Raw genomic sequence first — 26,460 nt, 5'->3', positions numbered from 1 at the left:
TTCACACACTGAGTAAAATAGGATTGAAGTTCCTTAAACATTCCATAATATCAGAAGACAGGTAAGGAGCTATATCGATATATATCTTTATATTGTTTGAGGTTTCTATTTTTAAGTTTATGAAATCAAACATGACATGGCAGCAGCCTGTTTAAGGGGGAAGGGTGCTAGGGAATTAGAAGAGGCAAGCAGAGACACACGAACACACATTCACAAAACTGACCACAGGTTGCGGACGGGATGGTCGGTAGTTGTGGTTTTTAAAACCGCGCGCTGTCCTTGAAACGGAGGCCGCACACAGCTCCATTAGATACAGATCCAGTGCTCTTGATCTATTATTTACAAAGAAAAACCCTTCACTGCTTAAGTGCCCCTTCTACTTCAGCCTTCCATTTCAACAGCATCAAACAACTTGGTGGGGGGAAAAACACAAGACACAACAACTTGTGTTCATCACAACGTTCCGTGCAATTCAAAATTCTACTTGGATGGGGAAAAAAAATTAGAATAACCTGAACACAGGATGTTGGCTAAATGACAAACAAATGAGAGGTTTGTCATTTTCTAACAAGCGATACAAGATTTGATCATCTTTCTGTAAGAGAAATTTCTATTTGAAAAGAAGGGAAAAAATTCAGGAAAGCCCATTTTACCTCAAGGATGTGAAAAGAAATGTTTTCAAAATGTATATTTGGTATGAAATTCTTTAATTATCAAGTCTGCTCTTTAAGTCAAACTGCATTCGATCTAATTAGTAAGCTTAGATCTCACCTTCATGCTGAACTTTAAACTCTCTGAAGCCAATTAAAAACTATTTAAATGAATATTAAAAGGATTCCTGTGATCATTTCTGACATGAGAGAAAACATGCTTTTCAGCAAAAAATAGGTTTACACAGCATGCCTACATTTCACAAAACACTTGAGTTGAGTTTTGCATTTAATCTGTGTATTACCCTTTTTCGATTCTGCCATCCAACGCTCTTCCTCAGCTGTTTTATCATCCTCGTTCAGGCATATCTGCTGCCAATACAGTTTTAACTGCAATTAGAACTGCTTTATTATTCAGTGCTCTTCAATTTTCAATAACTTAATTAAGATTTACTGGACAGTACCTATTTCCTACTTTCATTTCAATACACTACTGAATTGGGCACACATGGAAATGTAGCAATAACAAGTTGGAATCTGGAAAAAAAATTCTTACCAATGTTCAATCTGATAAGCCAAAGCAAACTGAGACTACAGTAAAACACATACTCTTTCTCTCTCAGTCTGGGTCTTGAAATTGCTTTTTAAGAATTAATAAATTATTCTGTTTGCTGAGGAAATTAAGTGCTCCCATGCAAAGCCGTTACAATTAACACTACTAAATGTGTTAGGTTACACTAAAGAAATCCTCACAGTATAATTATATCAATGAGTCACTTAACTCACATATATTAATTCAATTTATCTTCATTTTGAACCATGTGGACTGATGGATTGTCATCATTAGAAATGACAAAACTCCACGCTAGAGGAAAACACAGACCTGCTAATGCCCTGACTTCTCCTTAAGCCCACACACCATTGCCTCCACTAAGGGCGCCTCCAAGTTATCAAGGGATGTATTCTCTGTTAAGGACCAAAAAGTCAGAGCTTCTGATCGAGATGCAAAAAAATATCAACTGGACTCTCGGAACCTACAAACCGGTATCAATAAAGAAAATTCCAACACAGAAATCTCAATACTAGTAAGTTCTTAAGACAAAGACCATTATATATTTAGTATTAAAGAAACATTCACCCAATATTCCTTGGGAAAATGCTACAAAATCAATGCCATTTTCCCCAACCATGCAACCTACTGATAAGCATTTCTGATTAAAAAGGAACTACAGTGCCAGAGCAAACATATTAACCAAGAGAACTCAGCTGGGGATATTGTCAGGAAATAAGATGTTACCAGGCAAAGTAATTCCAGGATTGTTCACAGGGATTTCCTTCTGAAAACTCACAGGAGTAAAGGGGGCCTTATTAAGATTTTAACAATCATGAGACTATGATTTGACCTGTAACAACTGATAGTCCAACTAAACCCATCACGATGGTCATCCTGGGTTCTGAAAAGTAGAATCACAGTGGGAAATTCGAGGCTAAGTGACTGGCTTTGCATTTGATTCTTAAAAGGCTGATTTTTATATTTAACATCTTAAAACATCTGACCCAAATATTTTGATTCCCCTCTCTCTCTTAAAAAAAGGTCCTTGGAAAACTAACATAGAAATCCTTGGGTTTATGATGCCCCAAATGTCATTATTTATCTCTAATGGGAAACAAATTAGATGGTGAGGAGCACAGGAAAACTAATTTAATTTCTTTAAATGCTGGAGAAATAAGAGAAACCACACAATTCTTTGGGGCTTGGAGAACTGGGAGCCTTCAAGACTAACAAGGACAGAGGGTCACAAATTCTAAAGGGGGTGACGCTGCTCTAAGAAATGCCTCATGTCTCCTTCTAGGTAAAGGCGCCAGCAACACAGAAGCCCCATTTCAAGAGAAGTCATCAACCTGGCCAGTGTGTCCAGCCCAGGCAGCTCTCCTGGGCAATGAGGATGTCCTATGCCCTGTGATTCATGCCTTCATAGCCACTGAGCAGTTAGTTAATCAAGCACTGGTGGGGAGGTGGGGGGGAAGAATTAAGTAAGGACATCAAGCTGCTTTGGTAAGTTATAAGTTGTTGATGTAGTGAAAATGACAATATTTCCAATTCACGTGCTTACGGGTGTTTGTGCTCTTACTGGCGATCGGGACTATTACTGGACCGCTCCTGCACTGAAGTGCAGGGAGGGAGGCTGCAAACTGCAAGCTGTCAGGATTTCACCAACTTGACAAGGCAGACCTGGATGGCCAGTGTTTGGGGCGGGTTTTCGGTTATAGAACCCAAAGACTCCTGTCACTCATGGGATCCCTAATTAACTACTGCTACTACATCAATATGACAAAAATAAGGGAGTTTGCTTTTCAGATAACGGTGACTCTCTGCTACAACCTAGAGTTAACATTAACAAATGAATTGGAAGCAGAAGAGAAGAAGCCATTTTATAAACCGCAATGACAAACAGAAACCCACCAGAAAAGCATAATCAGGGAAAAGTCTTCTACCTTTTGTTTTATTCCTTTTAAAAGGAGGAGGAGCTGAACACACAGACACTGGCCAAACTCGCCTCCCATGATTGCCTCATAAGCTTAAAACACAATATTGCTTGCCTCTGGGGAAAGACAACACACTCCTCTATAACATCAGAGGGAAGGTGACAGTGCAGGACAGTACGATCCCATTCTGAAATTGCTTGGTTTTCATGAACAAATAAATGATGTTTTGGTGGACTTTGAACTTTTGCTGTTCACATGAAGTTTAGGAACGTTGGCAAGGAAAGGCACCCAAATCCAGTAAGTTGATTTAAACACTATTAAGTAAGCAAGGGAAACTGCTGTGCCCTTTACAACACATATGTGTTCTTAGAGAAATTAGGTGTGCACACACCCAAGCCCCAAGCTGCTACAGGGAATTATGAGGCCAGGGGAGGAGATTTTAGGAGAGCAAGTCCTTCTGAGCCTTGCCAGTCACTAGCCTGGTGGTGATTTCACCCCTGCCCCAAGACTGGTGCTGCATGCCAGGGAAGAAAAGTGTACGTATGCGCGCATGTGTGCATGTGTGTGTGTGAACATGCCTGGCCCCTTCTGCTGACAGCACATCCTCTACAGACAACACCTCTTTCCTAAGCTCTTTCCTAACCTCCTCTTTCCTAAGCTCCTTGTAAACATACCCAGAGGCTAACATACAATGGGCACATCCAGTGAATAATAAAGTAAAATTGAATTATGTCATGCCTCCACCATAGCAACGCCTATTGGCTCTCTCCTCTCTCCAGGAGAGCCCTGCCAATGTTCCTGCTGCCATGTGGAGCTGGGAGTGTGCTCCCATTAGGCACAGATGGAAAGCATGTCGCAATCACCTGCCCAACGCAGACTGTGAAGCTGGTTTCAAATGCAACCAGGCATCTTAGTACAGTCTGGACGGTGGTGTTATTTTTTTCAAAACCATCTTGTTTTTGTCTAACATCTCTTCAAGGAAGTTCAAGAGTGACCATTTCTCATAATCTAAGTCTCACATGAAAACAGCCCCATTTTACAGACAGAAAAACAAGCTCAGAGGATTTAAAACTGATTTGAGATTAGCTGGTTAGTAATTTTATTTATGTATTATTTAAGACAAGGTCTCACTCTGTTGCCCAGGCTGCAGTGCAGTGGCGTGTGATCACAGCTCATTACAGCCTCCACCTCCTGGACTCAGGTGATCCTCCCACCTCAGCCTCCCGAGTAGCTGAGATGATGGGCACATGCCACCATGCCTGGCTAATTTTTGCATTTTCTGTAGAAATGAGGTCTCGCCATGCTGCCCAGGCTGGTCTCAAACTCCTGGGCTCAAGTGATCCTCCTGCTTTGGCCTCTGAAAGTGCTGAGATTACAGCCGTGAGCCACCGCACCCATCTGGTTAGTAATTTTAGCAAATGAAAATGAGGAGGAGGAATTATTACTGCTGCTTCTATAAACATAGTAGACTCTTCCCGGTATCCTTCCCTTAGGTGCACTAGGAGATTCATTCGCTGATTCAACAAATACTGATTCAGTGCCTATTTCATGCCTAGCTCTGTTCTAGGCACTAGGGATAGATAGATGTATCAGTGAATCAAAGTCCCGCCCTCAGGGAATTAATCTAGAGAGGGAGATAATTATTTACAACTGTCAAAAAGCTAACAGATACACCCCTGGAATATCCTGATGGTATGATTTCCTCAAAGTCAATTAACCTCTAACAGAAACCAGTTCTATGACCATCCAGCCCAATGTTCAATTCACTTCAATTATTCTGTGCCCCAGAAAATATAAGTGAAAAGCTTGATTTATATGCTAGAGAAGAAACACAAGTTTTTAATCACCACTTAGGAAAAAAAAAAAAAAAAAGGAATGCCAAATGCTAAATTATGCTGTCAAATCATCTAAAGATGAATAGTTATTTGCACCGGAGGTCAGAGAACATTACAGACTTGGGGATTATGGTGTTAACAGTCAGATCCCCTTTTTTCAAACCAATCTAAACTCGGAGCTGTTGGCTATTTTGTTTGACCTATACAGTGGGCCAGATTAGTCTATGGTTGGGACAGAAGCATTACAGGCACTCAGGGATTGCTCATGAATACCAATTAATATTAATTTGGATTTCTTCTCTTAGACCCAATACATAGTGTAGGCTTTCTTGTACTTCCATACTTAATTTTAGGGCTTTATAAACTACAACGACTCAAACTACTGGCATGAACTCTTTTAACATTTTTAGCTACTTTTCCATCTATAAATTAGGTAAAATATACAGATACAGGGGTCAAAAGCCAGCAATTAGAACCAACATTGTCCTTCACTATAATTTTGGGGCAGCCAGGCTTGTGAGAAGAAGAGCTTCCTTTACCAAGGGCATGTGTATACTACATGTTTATTGCTGTGTCCTAAGTATAAATATATAGAACCAGTTAAGCACTGGTTACGTGCTGTTTGTTGCAGATATTTACATGTGAAAACACTGCTTCTGAAAAATCTTTTAGGAAAAAAATTCTTAAAAAAAAAATAATAACCAGTAGGCAATCTCAAACATTTCAAAGAAAATGTTAGAATTGGAAATTCTTTAAATACAGTTTCTAAAATTGACTTTTTAACAATTATTCAGACTGTGATGGCCTGATGAGAAAAGTATCAGAACCTAGTATAACAACTAAAAGTTCATTATTATCTACAAAGATAATATTTTTAAAAATGCATCTGTATTCAGGCATCAGGGAGAAAAAGAATTGACTTCTCTAACAGAAGAGCTTTGCAAATTCAGAGGAAGAAGTCAAGAATTATCACGCTTGTTTTAAACCAAAAATATAACTGACGTTTTTAACATTTTCTAAACATGTTTCTTTAGTGGCTTCAACAGGTGTTTTCGAAGTGTAAGCAGAGCAAAGCTATTTTCTGTGTGAAATGATGTTATAATCTTCAAACAAGTCACTTTTTAAAAGATCTATAAAATATTAGACATTCTGATATAAGCCATGATTTAATTAGAATATTTAAGTTATCAAAGAGGCAGGTAAAACAGCAAAATGAACTGTATGCACATTATGTTTCAAAAAACAATTGAGGCCATTGCATCTAAGCCTCTTGCTTATAAAAGCTGTATGGGGCTTCACTTTCCAACCCTTGAACACCAGATGTCAGGATGCTTAACACATCTGCCAGCCTTTCATAATATCTCACTTAAATCCCACACCCAGCCAGCGTGGGGGCGCTCATACCTGTAATCCCAGCACTTTGGGAGGCTGGGGCAGGTGATTCACCTGAGGTCAGGAGTTCAAGACCAGCCTGGCCAACATGGAGAAACCCCGTTTCTACTAAAAATACAAAAATTAGCCGGGCATGGTGGCAGGCGCCTGTAATCCCAGCTACTTGGGAGGCTGAGGCAAAAGAATCGCTTGAACGCCGGTGGGGCGGTTGCTGTGAGCCTTGATCGCACCACTGCACTCCAGCCTGGGCGATAGAGCCAGAGCCTATCTCAAAAAAACAAAGAAATAAAAATTTAAAAAATAAATCCCACACCCTTACTGGGACATTGATGGCACTATCCCTATTTTATAGATGGTAAAACTGAGACTCCAGGAATAAAATAGTTTCCTCAAAATAACACTGTAAGTGGCAGAGTCAGGATTTGAGCTCAGGTCTTCTGACCCTAACTCGTCCCAATCCCATGGCTAAATCCCCTTCAAGTCAACACCACATGGCAAAGGTTCATGATGGAAAATGCCAGTGCCGCAATTCTAAAGCTAGAAATACGCTCCTTTCTGATCAACACATTACATTATGTGGCGCATGTGTGCACGCGCGTGTGTTTGTGTATACACACTGTCGGCAGGGATTGTAGTGGTTAAGGGGACAGTTGGCAGGTATGGTGGTACAATTAGTACAGATAAACCCTCAATAGCCTATCTGCCTTCTGATTTTTAAATAAACAAAGGCTGAATGCTATAATTAAGATCAGAGTGCCTCTGAAAGACCATATGGCAAAACGAAAATTAAATGAAAAAGTCACCAGCAGGGAACGGGAGAATATGTTATTCCTAAAGTGGAAGAAGTGATTTTTGAACAAATGTTTTTAACTCTGATGTCTGGAGGAAAACAGCAACCTCCCTGCAGAAACGACGGCCAGGACCAGGGCAGGCAGTCCTGGGAAGAAATGGAGCACCCGGGCCCTGCAGACGCTGGAAAGGGAATACCACGTCCATACTGTAGGGGGCGCTCCGCGGTGCTGCCAGCCTAGGCTGACCTCGTCCAACCTCTCGGGTGACGGGGTTCCTCCGGGATAATGCAAACCCAGAAAAGCAGTCAGTGCAGTGGTCAGCCACACTGATGCCTGGAGGTCCCTAGAGTCCTACTCCTTTTTTTAATACTGAGAAAACAATGGCATCTCTATGCCCACAATGGCTTCAGTATGCACCCCTCCCCCCCACAATGGCCCCATTCAATCCCCCACCATGAGCGATTGCCCCAAGTTTAACGGCCTGTGTTAGGAGAGCACCGGACACAAAAGGAGGTGTTTCCAGGTTCAGTGAACACTTTACATCCATTCATCCGGGAAGGGACAAAAGCGATTCCCCACTTCACCTCAGGCAGAGCAGAGGCTGGGGCTCTGCCATCCCCACCAAAATGCAACCTTTGCCTGGTGGGGTGAGGGTCCACATTGTGTTTAAGGATCACTGTGAAAACATGGTTCCTGATTATTCTACCTCCAGCTAAAAACATTTGCATAAAAACGGGATTCTTTTGTCCCCTAAGAAGAGCCAAGAGGAAGCTTGGTGGGGAAATATGGGGGCAAAGGGGGTTGGAGGCTCTCAAATGAAGACCAAGAAGGTCAGCAGACAGACTCTAAATTATACTGTGGAATCTTTATTAGGAAAATAGCCCACCTCTTTCTTTACATTCAGTTTTTACTAGGGTTCACTGCTATTTTTATTAAGGAACCTAATGTTTACTTTGTGTAATTGCTTTAATTACTAAGTGCCCCTGCCAGCAACACTTGACCAGTATAGGCTGCTTTAAGAAACACCATTATTTCACAGGACCCAAAAACATTACTTCCCTAATTGCAAGTGATGTACTTTGATGTCTTTTTTTTTTTTTTTTTTTGAGATGGAGTCTCGCTCTGTCACCCAGGCTGGAGTGCAGTGGTAAGATCTCAGCTTACCACAGGTTCGGCTCACTGCAAGCTCCGCCTCCTGAGTTCACGCCATTCTCCTGCCTCAGCCTCCCAGGTAGCTGGGACTACAGGTGCCCACCACCACGCCCGGCTAATTTGTTGTATTTTTAGTAGAGACAAGGTTTCACCGTGTTAGCCAGGATGGTCTCGATCTCCTGACCTTGTGATCCACCTGCCTCGACCTCCCAAAGTGCTGGGATTACAGGCGTGAGCCACTGCACCCAGCCATACCTTGATGTCTTGACCACAAATTTGTACATCAGGGCTTGGGTATCAGTCAACAGCTCCTGACTGTACTGGTTAGTCAGTAAGGCTCAATTTCTTTTGTGGGAGGGGAGGGGGGCAAGGGGAGGGACTACAGAGTTTATACGAAGCGCTAAGATTTGAAATAGCCCAAGTCATACCTCCCTCCTCAGAGAGCCACCCACCCAACCCAGTACCCAGCCGAGCTGGATTAGTCATACTAAACATAGCCCATTCCCAACCAACCCTTCAAGCTTTGGCAGGCCAAGCTCTGCTGACATTCCAGGCCCAGTTTAACATTACATAATGAGAGCTTCACTCCCATCATGGGCTGCAAGTCAAAACAAACTTGCTGAACTCAACCCAGGGCACCGGCTTCTTTCCCGGTTACAGGACACGGGAGTGCTAAGGGCAGAACACAGCTCTTCACAAAATTATAAAACCAGTGAACTCTTGCATCCATTCTGATCACGGTCAACTCAGTCAGGGTGGTTCTGAGTTCGAGAACTGGTGATCCACAACCTGTATACTTTTCAAGTTTTCTCACAGTGTTGGTGCCAAACTTGTTTTCAAAGGATCATTTTCATACATTTCTATGTTTGAGTTTTTAACAAAAGCCCAGAAAGCAACACTTTATAAAAAGATTCCCAAATACCAGTCCTCTGGGAAAGACTAGTTAGTTATTCATTCATCATTCAAAATATACACATAAATGGTAACATCTGACTGTCTATGTATCGCTAAAGCACATTCACAGCTTGAAAAGTTTCCAATGTTTTTTATGTATCAATTCCAGCTCACTGCTTTCTAGTTAACCTTTAGCAGAGATGATTATATTAATCCAGCCTCATCACCATCACCAGCCTCCTGATCATCACATCAACACCCGGGGCATCCGACAAAAATCAGGATTTCAAGTGGAAAATAAGTGAATTCATACTGAACACACTGAATTTCACACACTAATCCAGAAAGAGCTTGAAATTAATGGCACTTAACAGGAATGGTTCACAAAATTAAACTCTCCCTTGAATCAGAGGTGGCAGAGGGGAAAGAGGAAAACCAAGCGATCTGGATTCTAGTCTTGATTCTCCCACTATCTGGCTGCACACGATTGCTTGACGTTCCAGCAGTCTTCTTTCTCTGAGCCTCTGCTTCCTCACTCTTCAACAGAGGATTTGAAAAGTGGTCGGGATCAGTCCGCTCTCACAATTCCAAGATTCTGTAACAGATTCTACAAACTCACCCACCCCAGCCACAGTGACCGCATTACTCTGGTGGGGGTCTGTTTGCATTAATATTCTCAGTGCACTCGGGTCCATTTCCCTGACCTAAGTTATTTTACTTTTCTTGTATCAGAAGCCCAGGTTTCAAGGGAACACCTCAGAGCCCATTTGCACCTTACCTGTTAGGTAACATTCCACTTACTGCTATCTTCTTACTATCTCCTTACCCACAGGACAGTCCCAATTAATCTCCCTAGAGAATCTTTTTGTTTTGTTTTGTTTTGTTTTGTTTTAATCCTGGAGACAACTAACTCTTCTTAATAAATCAGGATACTAATTACAAACATCAATTGCCAGAGCCCCAAGGGCTGCTTGCTCTATTCCAAATAGCTCTAGCTTACCGTGCTTTTAAGATTATTTTGCTCTCTCCTCTTTCTAAACTGTAAGACCCTGGAATGCTCAGAGACTCTTGTCTGCCTGGAACCTGGACAGGATGCTTCTGGCAGACAGGATCTTCGTGATTCGAAGAACGGCAAAGCGAAGACTTGATGTTGAATGAGGAAGAACTGGAAGTGTGGTGGGAAACCCCACTAGGCGGGTGAAGCGCGGGGGCACCTCCCTGGTCACCAGGCAGAAGTAAGCAGTGAAAAAGGAGGGAAATGGACCTAGGAGCATCTAGACTGCAGTCAGAACAACAGCCATGGTAACTCCCAAAACTTCGAAGGTGGACCTGCCCACCACATGTCCCTGTGCTATGGCTTTCTTGGGCAGCCTCACTACCAAAACGACTCACATGAAGATGGAGGGGATCCAACCAGGCAGGGAGTTCCAAATCCCAGAAGCTCTCAAGGTGATTTCTTCCCAGACAGGAGCAGGCCTCGGAGCAAACTGGGACTTCCTAGGAGGCCCAATGGGAGCCGACTTCGACTCAAGTCGTTCCTCCTGGCTAGACAGTACGCTTCCTAAGGCAACACCTCAGTCCTCTCGCTCACACCCTTGTCCCCAACACCAGAGCCCCGCCTGGCACAGAAGTCCTCAGTAACATTTTACTAAATAGACTCAAGCTCTCCCAAAAACTGGAGTCCCTGTCATGTCACTCTGGAAGTTAACGAGACCTATTGTGCAGGCTTTTCCATAATTTGTGTTCAGAAGCAGTAAAGAGAGACCTACATGTCTGTCCCACAAAGCCAAGTTAATGGCCTTTGCAACAATTATTTTCACAATCTTCCCCTTCTTTTCTGCTTCCTGCCAACATTGCAGGGACGGAGGTTATCAGTCAGCAATCTGATGTTTGAATAAGCGGAGGCCGACTTAACTGTGCTCTCCTTCATCCCATGACTTCGAGGAACTGTTTAATCCTCATGTACCAAGCTAATGGGGTGGTCCTGTCTTGTCTGCCTTAGACCCTAGCCTGGGACCCAAGCCCCCAGACAGCCAGAAGAGTAGAACTGTGTTGAGTGTCACCTGATGTTACAGCAGTGGGAACAGATCTTCAGGCTTTATAAACATCCAGGTGTAGAGCTCAGTAATGCTGAGATATTTGAGATCAAATTAAATAAGTGGCTTACCATATGTATTTTAGGCCATCTGCAAGACCATTAGGACACTGTGTCCTTTGTCCTAGAATTGTAGAGTATGGTATACGACACTATGGTACCACCAAAAAAAATCACAGGCTGCATTGCCCTGAAAAGGATAAATAAGAGGCTGGGAGATGGCGTTAGGGGTAAAATCTCACTTCTAAGACTTTTCCCCCAGTGCTTCTCAGTGCCCCTCCCTGGTGTCCAGATGACATCTATTAAATTCAGGCACTGCTCCACAAGGGATCTTGGCCTCTGGCTATGAGAAGAATAGCATCAAAAAATTGCTTGCCAACAACCCATAAATTTAAACAAGTCAGGATGGCAAGAGGAGGCTGCCTGGGAATCATCACAGAGGAGAAGTCAAAAGCAGTGTGGTTTAAGTGGGACACATAGACAGACACCCCTCCAGCATGATGTTCCTCCTTTAACAAAGGCAAATCCTTCAAGCTCCCACGAGGATTAGGAAATCATCTCTTTGCCCATGTGACCACTTACAGTCTTGAAACCATGGGGGAAGGATCGCCAATGAATAGCACATCTGACTGGACCAAAGGCATTGAACTCAGACCCCGGCCCATCCTAATTCTCAGGACGGGGCTGGGAGTCAGGGGAACAACATATATGCAAGGGCACCGATTTCATTCCCACACAAGTGGGGGCGTAGCTTTGATAATCAGAGCACAGTCCTAAGAAACCAAGAGCCCCAGCTACACTGAGCCAGCTCCCTTGACCTGGAACGAGGCCTGGCTTGCTCCTGCCTCAATGACTCCGTCCATACAATGGAAACTGTCAAGCCGTGCTAAGGCTTGCTTCTCCTTCTAGTGTAGCCCATCATCATGGGGAGTGGAATACAGCAGCGAGGACCACACACTGTGCAAACATACACTTGATGCTCTCAGTACTCACACCCACTTGCACAAAAGACATACCATTAATAAGTACGAAAAAATGTGGGTTTCCTCCCAGAGCCATCTCACGCATTGCAACCCCTCCTATCACTGGCAACCACCATTAACATCTGATTCTCAATGCAGGCAAATGGGGGACTTGAAAAACACGAGGGTCCCAGCATCTGCACATCCAAAGCTCACGCTCCAAAGTGGACTTTCCCCTTTAAAGCCCCCTGTTAATCATTCTACCAAAGCCTAATTTTTTTTTCTTTCTTACTTCCCGGGATCCAAGCAATTTTTTACTGTGGGTGGTAACAATTGTAGAACTGTTTTTAATTATTTAAAAAACAAAACCACACACACAAAACAAAACAAAACAAAACAAAAATCTATGTTGCCAATTGCAGAGAGGCTCAGAAGCCACAACTTCCGGTAATAAAGATTTTTTTCTCCACAAGGATCATAAGCCAGCGTATCTGGACAGCATCTGTGTACGCTGAGCTTCTCATACAGCTGGGCCCACTTCCACATTACAGGACAGAAGGTTGTCATTGATGGGGAGGTGGGCAGCCTGGTTTGGACAACATTTGAAGACCCAGGCTTCAAATCCCAGTCCTAACAATCACACTCGGTGGAACCAAGGACAAATTATTAAAAAGAAAAAAAAAGTCTGCACCAGTTTTCCTCTCTATAAAATGAGGGGGAAAAAATGGTTCCTACAAATCCAGAGGATTAAATGAGTTAATATATGAAAACCACTTAACGCAGAGCCTGGTACACAGTAAGTGCTCAGTACGTGTTAGCGACTAGCTTATTTAAACAAATTTTAAGTAATATTGGTTCTTCTCTCCAGTGGTAGCTGTAACGGTGAAACAATAATACTTATGAAAAGTTTAATCCAGTGCTAGAAGGATAGTGAATTAACACAGGGTGTGTAGTATTAACATTAAAGCATACCCCACTGCTACTAAGAAGAGGGTTCAAGTTTCCTTCCTCCCAAATCAAAGAAGTGAATTAAAAAATATAGATATGGCCAGGTGCTCATGCCTGTAATCCCAGCACTTAGAGAGGCCAAGGAAGATGGATCACCTTAGGTCGGGAGTTCCACACCCCCCTGGCCAACATGGCGAAACCCCGTCTCTACTAAAAATACAAAAAATTAGCCGGGCGTGATGGCGGGCACCTGTAATCCTAGCTAATCGGGAGCCTGAGGCAGGAGAATCGCTTGAACCCAGGAGGCGGAGGTTGCGGTGAGCTGAGATCGTGCCAATGCACTCCAGCTTGGGTGACAGAGCGAGACTCCGTCTCAAAAAAAAAAATACAGATGTTTGCCAGTTTCCATGTATGTCACTTGCCTTATATACTGTAATTCATTCAAATCTCCTGATAAGTGAAGATAGGCATAATAATTTCCTGGTTTTACAGATACAAAAACTTAGGCATAAACAGTGAGTTGCACATGGTCACTCAGCTGGTCAGAGGCAAAGCCAAGGTTTGAGCTCAGAGTATGGAGCACACGCTCCTAACCATCCCATTAAACAGACATCCTAGACACCGAGTACCAAAACCACATTCTTTCTCACTTCTTTTTATTTTTATTTTTTTTAGACAGAGTCATGCTCTGTCACCCAGGCTGGAGTGCAGTGGCGCGATCTTGGCTCACTGCAACCTCCGCCTCCTCCCTCCCGAGTAGCTGGGACTACAGGCGTACACCACCACGCCCAGCTAATTTTTTTGTATTTTAGTAGAGATGGGGTTTCACCATGTTGCCCAGGCTGGTCTCAAACTCCTGAGCTCAGGCAATACACCCGCCTTGGCCTCCCAAAGTGCTAGGATTATAGGCGTGAGTCACCACACCCAGCCCCTCTCTTCTTTTTTGTAAGAGGTAAGGTTTTGTTCTGTCGCCCAAGCTGGAGTGCAGTGGCTCACTCAGAGGTCACTGCAGTCTCGAACTCCTGGGCTCAAGAAATTCTCTTGCCTCAACCTCCCAAGTAGCTGGGACTACAGGTAGGCACCATCATGCCTGGTTAACTTTCTAATTTTTTTTAGAGATAGGGTCTTGCTATGTTGCCCGAGTTGGTCTCAAAATCCTGCCCCCAAGTGATCCTTGGCCTCCCAAAGCACTGACAATATAGGCGTGAACCACTCTCTTATGCGATAAGATACATCCTCCTCAAAAGGTTCGCAAGAATTATGACTTTATCATTAAATCTGAAAGAGGGAATAACAAATTGCTCCTTTTTATAGGGAGGAAACCAATTCATTGAGTAGAACATCCTATTAAACACTGCTGAGAAGGATAAGATACACATTGAAGAAGGATGGACTTTTTTTTTTTTTCCCCTGCAGATGGAGTTTCGCTCTTGTCACTCAGGCCGGAGTGCAATGGCGCGATCTCAGCTCACCACAACCTACTCCTCCCTAGTTCAAGCGATTCTCCTGCCTCAGCCTCCCGAGTAGCTGGGATTATAGGCATGCGCCACCACACCCGGCTAATTTTGTACTTTTAGTAGAGAAAAGGTTTCTCCATGTTGGTCAGGCTGGTCTCGAACTCCCAACCTCAGGTGATCCAGCCACTTCAGCCTCCCAAAATGCTGGGATTACAGACGTGAGCCACCACGCCTGGCCGAAAGATGGAATTTCTTTTGGCTAACTTGAACCTCAATTTCAACTAAAGTGCCCTGTTCCACACAACATGAAAAAAGAATCCGTATATTCCTCCACCTTCCCTTTCCACCTGACTTGTTAATCATGCCCAGAGGGTCGCAATAAGTTTTAACTGCAGACAGTCGTTTCAGTTAATGGCATTCTAAGCCCATCAGTTTTCAGTGGGGAGGATGAGAGAATCTTCCACTGTGTTTTTCTAAAGCAAATATTTAGTCCTTTCATCTTTTAGTGCCCTAACATGCAATCTGTCACCCAAATAAGAAAAAAAAAAAAAATACACCTTCTCACGTGGGTGTTTGCAGAAGTGACATCACGTCTCCAACGTCAATCAGACAAATGGCAAACACGTTCAGAGCAGAGCTGATCATTCTGCCTTCTGCTTTCTAGAGGCATATTCGAGAGAATTAAGACCCCACAGTGACACTTGCTATACTTGTGGAAAGAATGCCACCCACTTTCTAAAATACCCTATCATTTCAATGAGGATGCTGAAAAGCAACTTGTTTCCTGGCTACTTTGTTCTTTCTATGCTAGGTACCCGCGCTTGGGATGCTTTGTTTAGAGTGTGTGGTTGTTAAAAATGAAAACCATTCTTCTCCCACTTGGAAGACATTCCTCTACAGAAACCTGTTGCCAGACAATGGGAGTTTCTTATCAGTAAAAGTCCTTCCTCTCAGCTAAGTCACGGATGACCTGACTCTACCCCACGCTGAGAATTCCTCCAGCCTGCTAAAAGAGAGAGGCAGCGGGCACTTGGGACAGAAAAGCTGGGGTACTTGCGTGGAGGGCAGTTATAATGTTTTTGCTTTTTCCTGATCCTGAAGTGATTTTAGATGCTGTAAAGCCAGGAGAGCTACAACTGTGTTCTGGATGCCACCTCCCCGCCTCTCCCCTCCCCTCCAATTTCTGCTTTCTGCCCAGGGTCACTGCTCCCACTTCTCAATTGGCTGCGATGGCAAGTCTCCAAGTAATTACAAAGACAGGAATTGGATTACACAAGAATTTACATGTGTGCGATGGCTATTACCTTCCCCAGCAAAACGCACGGCAGAAGCATCATCTACTGTTCACTCGAGTGTGACACTCTGAGCTGGGACCTCGGAGGTCACCTCTCATTTCCCAGGGGGAGGACAAGCACACACAGCAGATCTCCACCACACACATAGCCCTACATTGCACTTTTCCCTAAGAAAGCATTAGCTCTGAACAACAGCCAGGAAGACGGCAGCTCTGGTCTTCCTGTGCGTGTAGCAGCTCGTTCCAGAGCCTGGGTGGGGATGCAATGAGGACTGGTGCAGGCGGCTTGGGTGCTCTCCTCTTGCCATTCCTGGTTTCATCTAAGTCGTGGGGCTGGTGAGGACAGCCTGGGAGGACCAAGTTGGGTCAATAAAATCTACAGACATACCATCTTCATTTTAAACATTATGCCCAAATCTTGAAAATCTGTCCTGACACCTGAGAAAGAGTAAAATAAATAATTCAAAGTAGAATACTCCCAAAGTCATTTTCACTCTGAGGACTACATAGTTAGCAATAACATATTTCCCTCACTATTTTGTTCTTTGGCCACTGTTGGAATTAGCTTGAATTCTCATAAATCCACAAAGGGGCCCAGAGTGTGCTAGGTGTAAGGGCAAGGACAGCCCACAATGAAGAACAGAAAATCCAACCAAGACTTGCCAATAACTAACAAGCTGACAACCATGGCACTGTAGTTACATCTCTTTCGCTGGAGAGGGCTGGAGAAACAGGAGAGCAGAGCCCCTGACAATCAACAGTGAACATTAGCCCTGGAATGGATGAAGTGAATCAAGTCAGCACTATCTATCAAATGGAGAAAATAATAAAAATAAAACCCACATCTCCAGTGACTACACAAAGGCAGCAACAGGACATGTACAGGGTGATGGAGCCGTTCTGGGTCCTATGTGGTGACAATAATACGAATTTATATTACAGTTCATAGAACTAGAAACTAAAAGAAAAAGTCAATAATCACAATATACTTTAAAATACATTTTTTTTAAATTTTTTGTTTTGTTTTGAGACAGAGTCGCACTTTGTCGCCCAGGCTGGAGTGCAGTGGTATGATCTTGGCTCACTGCAACCACTGCTTCTTGGGTTGAAGCGATTCTCCTGCCTCAGCCTCCTGAGTAGCTGGGACTACAGGTGCATGCCACCAAGTGGGCCTGGCTAATTTTTGTATTTTCAGTAGAGACGGGGTTTCACCATATTGGCCAGGCTGGCCTCGAACTCCTGACCTTGTGATCCATCCACCTGGGCCTCCCAAAGTGCTGGGATTACAGGCAGGAGCCACCGAGCCCGGCCTAAAATACAATTTTTTTAATAAAAATCCCACGTCTCACATTTGACCCTCATACCTTAAATCAGGGGCACAGAATTGCATGCCAGTGAATGCAGATTTGAAAAACAGTTGCAAGTGACCTGACCAGGGAAGACCCCAGTGCAGAAAGCCCCAACAGAGACCTGGATATTGTAGATTTTGTTGTCCTAAGCAGGAAAGGTCTAAGAAGAAACAAACATACCACTACATCACAAGGGTCAGGAGCCTGTGCCAGACACTGCTACCCCTACCAAGGAAATGGAGAAAAAGGGAAAGGACCTATCTTCCCTTCAGGTACGACATGTGTTTCTTCTTCTTCTTCTTTCTTTTTTTTTTTTTTTTTTTTTTTTTGAGACACAGTCTCACTCTGTCACCCAGGCTGGAGTGCAGTGGCATTATCTTGGCTCACTGCAACCTCCACCTCCCAGGTTCAAGTGATTCTCCTGCCTCAGCCTCCCGAGTAGCTGGAATTACAGGCACACTACCACATCTGGCTAATTTTTGTGTTTTTAGCAAAGACAGGGTTTCACCACTTTGGCCAGGCTGGTCTCTGACTCTGACCTCAGGCGATCTGCCCACCTCAGCCTCCCAAAGTGCTGGGATTATAGGCGTGAGCTACCGCATCAGGCCATGACATGTGTTTCTGAAGCCAGTAAAAGATGCCATAAGCAATCCCTCCAGGGTACACCTTTCCCTCTCTTTTTTTTTGAGACAGAGTCTCACTCTGTCACCCTGGCTGGAGTGCAGTGGTGCAATCTTGGCTCACTGCAACTTCCACCTCCCGGGTTCAGGTGATTCTCCTGTCTCGGCCTCCTGAGGAGCTGGGATTACAGGCGTCTGCCACCATGCCTGGCTAATTTTTGTATTTTTAGTAGAGATGGGGTTTCACCATGTTGGCCAGGCTGGTCTCAAACTCCTGACCTCGGGTAGGTGATCCACCCACCTTGGCTTCCCAAAGTGCTGGGATTACAGGCGTGAGCCACCGCACCTGGCCTCCTCACGGGTTCTTCTACAACTGGCAAGAGGAAAGAAATTTGTCCTGAGAGAGTGAGTTGTGACAACCTACACACTGGACTTCCCCCTGGTTCGTTACAAGTTGCTCCTACTTTCTAGTGGAGCTCATTTCTCACGAACAAGTGGACTTCTCACCTGTCACCCTGGCCCCTGGCGAACCACAAGGCTTACCACAAATGCTGCCACAAACCCAGCAGGCAGGAGTTGGGATGAGCACTAAGTGAGAGTGTGTGGGACCCCTCCCAACCTGTCCTGTGTGTAGATCACAGTCAAGCTACTGTCATCTCCCCCAACTCTGTTTTTCCAAACAGCAAGAGGCTACCACCAGGACAGGGATGGTGATGCGGGGCTCAGGCTAAGCTTGTCTGACCCAGTGACCGGTAGGGTTGGAGCAGAAGCCGAGCGGGGGGTTCCATGTCCTGCGGTCACTACATGCCCCCTCACTTCCCCCTCTTACTTATTCTTCCTCTGTTGTCTTCGTTGCTTTCCCATCCCCACCCTCCCCTCTGGAGAGAACTGGCTTTTCCAAAACAGAAACTTTCATTCTGAATACAAACAGGCCTCTAATTTAGATCCTCCCAGCAAGAGCCTTTCTCCCTGCTGCCCCGGCCCCTGAAGCTGGCTGTGAGTGCGCTGTGACATGGCCACAATCTAAAAGGGTATGGCTGCTCCCCTTTCATTTTTGGCCCCTGTAGAAGAAGCCAGACATTGACCAGGAAAAGCAAATCTGGCCTTCTATGGTGCTTCCAGCAAACTAAAAAAAAAAAAAAAAGAAATTACTGATTTTTCTTAATGCAAACCGGTTTGAAACGGCCTTTCAGAGATGTGACAGAGAACATGGATGGGTGTGAAGTAAAAGGTGAAAGATGATGGTGCTCCTGGCAAAACCGGCAGCAGCTGATGCAATCAATACCTTTCCAATAAGGTCCATAGGACAGGCCTTATAACGAAGAATAAGAACTCAGATCTGCTATTTTGCTGGCCTAATAATCACTGCCCTTATAAAAATGAGTAAATTAAGTTCCAGAGTCTGGGCTGAAATATGGTTCCTCTCCGTTTCCAAATTCCAAACGTCTACCTTGGTGACATCATAAAAGGGATTAATACCTGAGAAATAGGTACATCAACAGAAACACTGACTGATAGGCAGATAATGTGAAAACCACCCCTGCAGCGTCGGCCCCTCTCCCTAAGTGCTAACCGCGTATTCTCATATGGGAGACCCTGTATGGAATACAAAGTCTTAAGGCTAATTTATACTCTCCCTTGACGCAGACCAGCCCGTTAAAAACTGACCTGTCACCTCACAGCATTAGAAAAGGGGAGGAGCCAAAACAATCAACTGTGGGGATGCCATGGCACACACCAAAGGCCCAAATCTTCTCTACGAATGACCTTTGTCACACGAGACACAAAGAAAATACGTGGCTCACAACGAAAGGGGAAAAAGGAGGTAGCCACTAACGTGGAGAGACATGGGCACAGCTTGCGGTGCCCTAGCGGGTGTCAAGTGGGCCCACTGAAGCTAGGATGCAGGGTGCAGGAATACTGCTATCTTCTGCATGGATGAGCTCCTTGGAAGACCTCGAGGAGAGTGCCTGGGCTTCCTGCTTAGTATACAAAATGAAAAGGAGAGCGTTTACAATGACATCTCTTTGCAGCCCAAGGAATGGTGAACAATGAGGCGAATGGGGCCAGAAATGATCCCGGCTTCTCTGCGTCTGTTTTCCTGGTGGCAAGCTCTGCATCTGATAAGTAGAGTGGGGCTATGTCATGTTCCCTCTGCACTGGGAATATGACCTCACTGAAGCATTAAAAATTCCCAGGGAGGAATGGCAGTGTCCACTGACACTACCACAGTGGTTGATCAGCAGAGAAAATGTGTCCACCCATTTAGCCTAAAAGACTTCAACAAAAAAATTTGGCAGATAGAGAATGTGGGGAAGGAAAAAGTTAAAATAATCTGGTAGTCCCAACTGCCATCCTACCCAGTCAGCATGAACTGGAGTAGAGAGGGGGTGACAAGGAATTGAATTTGCTGGCCCACTTGCACAGAACAATCCGGGGCTATACATGCAAGGCAATGAGGGGTCACATACATCAGGGGGGCATTATAGAACGTTCCAGAATCACTCTCTCTTCACTATTTGCAACTTACACCCTCTGCCACATGAGATGCAGTTGCACTATTGATAGTGGAACTCTGTTTTTTGGTTTTGTTTGTTTGTTTTTTTTGAGATGGAGTCTCACTCTGTTGCCCAGGCTGGAGTGCAGTGGTGCAATCTTGGCTCACTGCAACCTCCGCCTCCTGGGTTCAAGCGATTCTCCTGCCTCAGCCTCCTGAGTAGCTGGGACCATGTGCCCAACTAATTTTTGTATTTTTTTAGTAGAGACAGCGTTTTGCCATGTTGGCCAGGCTGATCTCAAATCCTGGCCTCAAGTGACCCACCTGCCTCGGCCTCTCAAAGTGTTGAGATTTGAGGCATGAGCCACGGTGCCCGGCCAACAGCAGAACTTTGGAAACAGTCTGTGTTCGTTGGGGCAACAGCTAAGCATATTAAGGCACAGGAGAGATAACCATTAGTACTTTCACAAAGAGTTTCTGTGGCATACATAGGAAAGTGTTTCTAGTATAGAGAGATGTAAAATAAACAGAAAACAAGTGCATGTATCGTATGATCCCACCTATGATTTTTAAATCACATTTTTTAAACGACTGAGAGGAAGTATTTCAAAATATTCACTTTGTCTTGGAGGGGTATTTCTTTGGTTGTCTCATCTGCTTCTTTATATAATCAGGGGTAGGAGATAAATGAAAATGTTTAGTTAGCAGAATGCTTGCTAATCCAAAGTTATAATGTAGAGACTTATAAATTAGCAAATACTTCCCTTCTAGTGCACTTCATTGTGTAGATCCAAATTTTCCATACATATCACGTACTGAAAAATACAGTACCCAGGAAATGAAGCAATATCTATATTTGTTTCAAATGACTAACAAGCAAAAATAAAACTTTGACCATGATGACATGCTTTTTAGAAATCAGACATATAATAAGCCACATAGGATGTGGTCTAATAAACCCAAGAAAAGTTTCATTTCCTCTCACCAAAATGGCTAACTCCTTGTTTATGCGTCTAGCTTGGCAAATTTAGCGGAAGTCTCTTCTTCCCTGAAATTTCTAGATTGAGAGGTTAACAAGCAAGTAGCAGCAACAATGTGGCCCCCTCCTGAAAATACACACATGCGTGTGCACGCGCGCACACCCCCCCCCCAAAAAATGCAATAAAAACTGGCTGAACACCAGCAAAAGGGTAGGTCAACCACAAAATCAGAAGGACAGAGTGCACCATCTCGCTAATCCCCGGCCACTGATCAGGAAAAGTTTATAGAACCCCTGAAGAGGAAGGAAACAAGGAATCAGGGAAGGGTTTGGACAAAGAACTTTTTAAAAGTTTGTTTGCAAGTATTTCCGTGAAAATGGTATTGACTGAGCAATTACAGGAAGAAAAAAAAAAGAAACTCTTTCTTCTTATCTGAATGCGGTTATATGCCATGGGTCACACCCTATTATTGTCACTATTAAACATGTTAATAGCCTCAATGTAATGACTTTGTGTGGCGAGCTTTAAAATGTACATGAATAGCTAACTAGAAAGAAATGACTCATCCCTGCCCAGGTGGATATTGACTTTCTGAGTCACATTTACTCAGCTGGTCTACCAACCTTAATTCCCCAGAGGAAGGGATCTAAAGGGTTCGAATCCGGCTGAATTACATGGAAAGAAAGAGAAGGGACAATGGATTTGAAATGTGGATGGGACAGAAAGTACAACTGTTGAGACTTGTAAGAACTTAGGTATCCTGAACCAAAATTTCCTCCCAACTCCTAAGGTGGCTGAGTGAAGAAAAGGATCAAACACGTTCTCCCTGAACAAGTGGAAGATGGCTGGTATCACGGCTCTGAACCATGGCCAATAACCATGGCCCTTCATTACCAGTAATTTTATAGCTATCACTCTTCAGCTGTGTGATCTCAGGGATGTTGCTTTCTCTCTCTCTGGCTCAGTTACCTTAATTGCAAAATGGGAATAATCACAGCACCTCCCTCATAAGGTTGCTATCAAGGTTTGGAAAAGTTAATATAGGAGGTAGTTACAGTAATTCTTACAATAGTTCCTGGATCACAGGAAGCCTGTGTTAAATGTCAAGGGATCTCTGTAGGTACCCAGTGGAGCAGACTAGGGGAATATCCCATGACCACCCCCTTTTTTTGCAGATGCAGGAATTGCATCACAGAGCGGGGAAGCACCTTGCCAAAAAAGTGAGGGTTGGACTCAAACTTAGTTCTTATGACCAGTCACAGGAGGTCCCCACCACACTCTGCAGAGCTATTTCTATCACACCCATGCTGTGGGATCAGGATTTTGAGACATCACCAAAATTCTTCCCCTGCCCCCACCCCCCCACCGAGGGAGTCTTGCTCTGTTGCCCAGGCTGGAATGCAGTGGTGCTATCTTGGCTCACTGCAACCTCTGCCTCCCAGGTTCAAGCAATTCTCCTGCCTCAGCCTCCCAAGTAACTGGAATTACAGGCATGTGCCACCACGCCTGGCTAATTTTTGTATTTTTAGTAGAGACGGGGTTTCACCATGTTGGCCAGGGTGGTCTTGAACTCCTGTCACCTTGTGATCCGCCTGCCTCGGCCTCCCAAAGTGCTGAGATTGCAAGTGTGACCCACCACGCCCAGCCACCACCAAAATTCTTGAAGTAGGTACTAGGAATGTTACATGTGAATTTCCATGAAAACCTACAGGGAACACATAACTGAGCTATTCCAGCAGCGACCGGCCCATCACACGGACGCACCATCAGGGTGTGACTCCTCAAGAATCCTGCTAATTGCCTGCACCAGTCTAAGCCCACCAACTCTCTCACCAAGCACTCCCTTTATATACAGCCCGTATGTGAACCTTTATCACTAATGGAGAAATTGAAGCACAGATCAGTCGGGTAACTTGCCCAAGGTGGCACAGCCCATTAAGTGGCATCTTTATATCTCACCTATTCACGGTTTACAGATTTAGATGACATCCTGGAAACGTGGCATTTTGGCACGTCCCTGGGAGATGCTGCTGGGTTCTGAGGATAAGGCTGAGAAATGCTCAGTCACTGGCGCCAGGGATCTAATCAGCTCCTGCGGATCTTGAGTTATAAGGAAGAAACCCAGTCTTTCTGTTTCGTTTTCCTCATACTTAAAATGGGTGCCCGGTTCCTTTATCTACCTCCTGCCGCCAACCAAAGATTAATGAGTTACCATGTGCCAGGCTCTGATGGGAGAATAGCTATATTCATATCATCTTAACGTAAATAGCCAGAATGAACAGCTATGCTTTTAAAAGCTGAACCAACTACAGGCTACTGAAAAAAATCTTCCACCAGGCCATGGCTAATGCAGAAGAAAGGGGGCCTCCCTGCTCTATCAGACCCAGGCCAGTTAAAGGGCATGCTCCTTACACACACAGGCAGTAGCTCCAGGTAATCAAGACATAGGCATGGCCCAAGAACATGCAAGATCAGAGGCAAGCGTGCAAGACAGCAAAAGTCTGAAAGACTCCAGAAACATTTTGAGACGGAGTCTCACTCTGTCGCCCAGGCTGGAGTACAGTGGTGCAATCTCGGCTCACTGCAACCTCTGTCTCCCGGGTTCAAGCGATTCTCCTGCCTCAGCCTCCCGAGTAGCTGGGATTACAGGCGCGTGCCACCACGCCCAACTAATTTTCGTTATTTTTAGTAGAGACGAGTTTCACTGCTCTCGAACTCCTGACATGGTGATCTGCCCACCTCAGCCTTCCAAAGTGCTGGGATTACAGGTGTCAGCCACTGCACCCAGCCACATTTTCAGTTTTATGCACATTTGGCTAACAGGGAATAGTTGGACCAGAGGATTTCCACTTTAGTACATGAAGTTATTAAAGAGAATTAGGCACATGTTATAATATCAAAAAGTGTTCCTAGAATTAAAAGTAGAAAGAATTTGCAAAACCTTATGAGGTATAATACCAATTTTGTGAAACACTTTTAAGGTTTGTGCACATGAATGATTAGAAATTTGGAAATGTATCCAAATATTGAGAGATGATCAGACAGACATGGTGGCTCACGCCTGTAATCCCAGCACTTTGGGAGGCTGAGGCAGGCGGATGGCCTGAGGTCAGGAGTTCAAGACCAGTCTGACCAACATGGCAAAACCCCGTCTCTACTAAAAATACAAAAATTAGCCGGGTGTGGTGGCAAACACCTGTAATCCCAGCTACTCACGAGGCAGGAGAATTTCTTGAACCTGGCAGGTGGAGGTCACAGTAAGCCAAGATCACACACTCCAGCCTGGGAGACAGAGTGAGACTCCATCTCAAAAAAAAAAAATTGAAAAATAAAAAAGGCCAGGTGCGGTGGCTCACACCTGTAACCCCAGCACTTTGGGAGGCCGAGACAGGCGGATCACGAGGTCAGGAGATTGAGATCATCCTGGCTAACACGGTGAAACCCCGTCTTTACTAAAAATACAAAAAATTAGCTGGGCTTGGTGGCGTGCACATGTAGTCCAGTTACTCAGGAGGCTGAGGCAGGAGAATCGCTTGAACCCGGGAAGCAAAGGTTGCAGTGAGCTGAGATCGCGCCACCGCACTCCAGCCTGGGAAACAGAACGAGACTCCATCTCAAAAAAAAACAGAGAGATTATCAATAGGTAATAAGAATATAGGTATTTACATTTTCTTTATATAGTTTTACAGTTTCTAGTTCTCTTATATGGCTATTTATCACTTCCTATGCCAGAACAAACTTTTAAAGATGATTTATTCCACGTTTTCTCTCTCCAACAGCAAGACTTACGTACATATATATCACTCCAGGTTTCTGCCTGCTGGAGGCACTGCTTTCTGTTCCTGTGGCTCTAACACATAGCACAGCACATAATAGGTATACAATAAATGTTTTTAAAAACAGAGGCTTTATTAATCGGTTCATAAATATTCAGTTTTCTTTTTTTAAAAGCTAACATTAGTACTAAATCATTTGCTGTTTAAATCTAAGCGTTTCTTGAAAATTTTTCATCTGCATTGACTTTTGCTTTTCTCAAGATAAAAGCATGTTCTAGATGTTCTTTTTTCTTTAGGACTACTAATTTGAAGAGAACTGCCACTCCCAAGCACTGAGTAGTGTGGGGGATTGATGTTGTACTGAATTATTTAAAGGAAATTAACAATGCTTCCTGTCCTTGGAGAGCAACACCTGCAAGTAATGCCATTCACGGCTGCCTCTGGGAGGTACTGTCGAGGCAAAGCGGGCATTTTCCAGCACCCTGAATTTTAAAAGAAAATCTTTTAAGTTCTAAATTACTAGTAACGAAGGCGAAGTTGAGGTGGTAGCTTCTCCATCGCGAACTGTGAAGAGTCCCAGGAGACACTTCCTGGGGCCAAGTTTAATGGGACAATGTTGTGTTCCTCATTTTCACGGAAGTTACGTGTGGCACTGGATCACGAGGCCTTCACTGGGAGCCAGGCATCCTGGAAGCATGGGAGCACCACCCTCCACCCTCTCCTTGTAAACAGGCATTTTTATGGCTATGATATCCCTATCAGTGGTCAGCACACCCAGACATCATGGCACCCGAAATGACAGTGACCCGCCAAGAATTCAGGGACCGCAGTGGATGGGCCCTGCCCTAGAGAGAGGTAAACTTTGGATGGGCGGCTTCATTTCAGAGCTAACTCATCTCATACCGTCATTCTGCTCCAAGACCTACCTCAATACACCAGGGCTCCCCAACTTTTTGTAAGGAGTGGCTCCTTTTCATGTCCCTGAAGACTTGAGTGCTGACAGTGAAGTCTGAGGGGGGGTAGAAGTGCTGACAGTCATGTCCCTGAGTGCAGCAAGGGAGGGGGCTCTGCTGCCAGGAAGAAAGGGGAACAGAGTAAGGCTCGGGAGTGAGGGGGACACGTCACCAAGGCACACACAGCCCCCAGCCTTCCTTTCTACCCTAACCCACATTTCTACAGAAGCTCCAAGCAAGAGGGATTATAGTTCCCAGCGCAAATCAGAACTCTCCCATTTCCCTGCCATCCAGCTCAGGGTCCCTTCTAGGAACATCTGAAATGCAG

At 44.5% G+C, this 26,460-nt stretch overlaps 1 protein-coding gene across 50 annotated transcripts in view; it reads right to left on the bottom strand.

The window, feature by feature from the left end:
- Window positions 1-26,460, bottom strand: part of TCF7L2 (transcription factor 7 like 2) — a 221,049-nt gene that overhangs the window by 51,924 nt on the left and 142,665 nt on the right. For 12 of the 50 annotated variants that reach the window (XM_045361528.2, XM_045361558.3, XM_074002726.1 and 9 more), the window contains one exon: window positions 26,106-26,246. The exons of the other annotated variants lie outside the window; for them this stretch is intronic. In XM_045361528.2, the coding sequence (XP_045217463.2) occupies window positions 26,106-26,246 (141 nt within the window). The remainder of the gene's footprint in view (window positions 1-26,105; window positions 26,247-26,460) is intronic. 50 annotated transcript variants of the gene reach the window in all.

This window comes from Macaca fascicularis, chromosome 9 (assembly GCF_037993035.2).
Source record: "Macaca fascicularis isolate 582-1 chromosome 9, T2T-MFA8v1.1".
Taxonomy (NCBI): Eukaryota; Metazoa; Chordata; class Mammalia; order Primates; family Cercopithecidae; genus Macaca; species Macaca fascicularis.
This window is presented reverse-complemented; position numbering and strand designations above follow the sequence as displayed.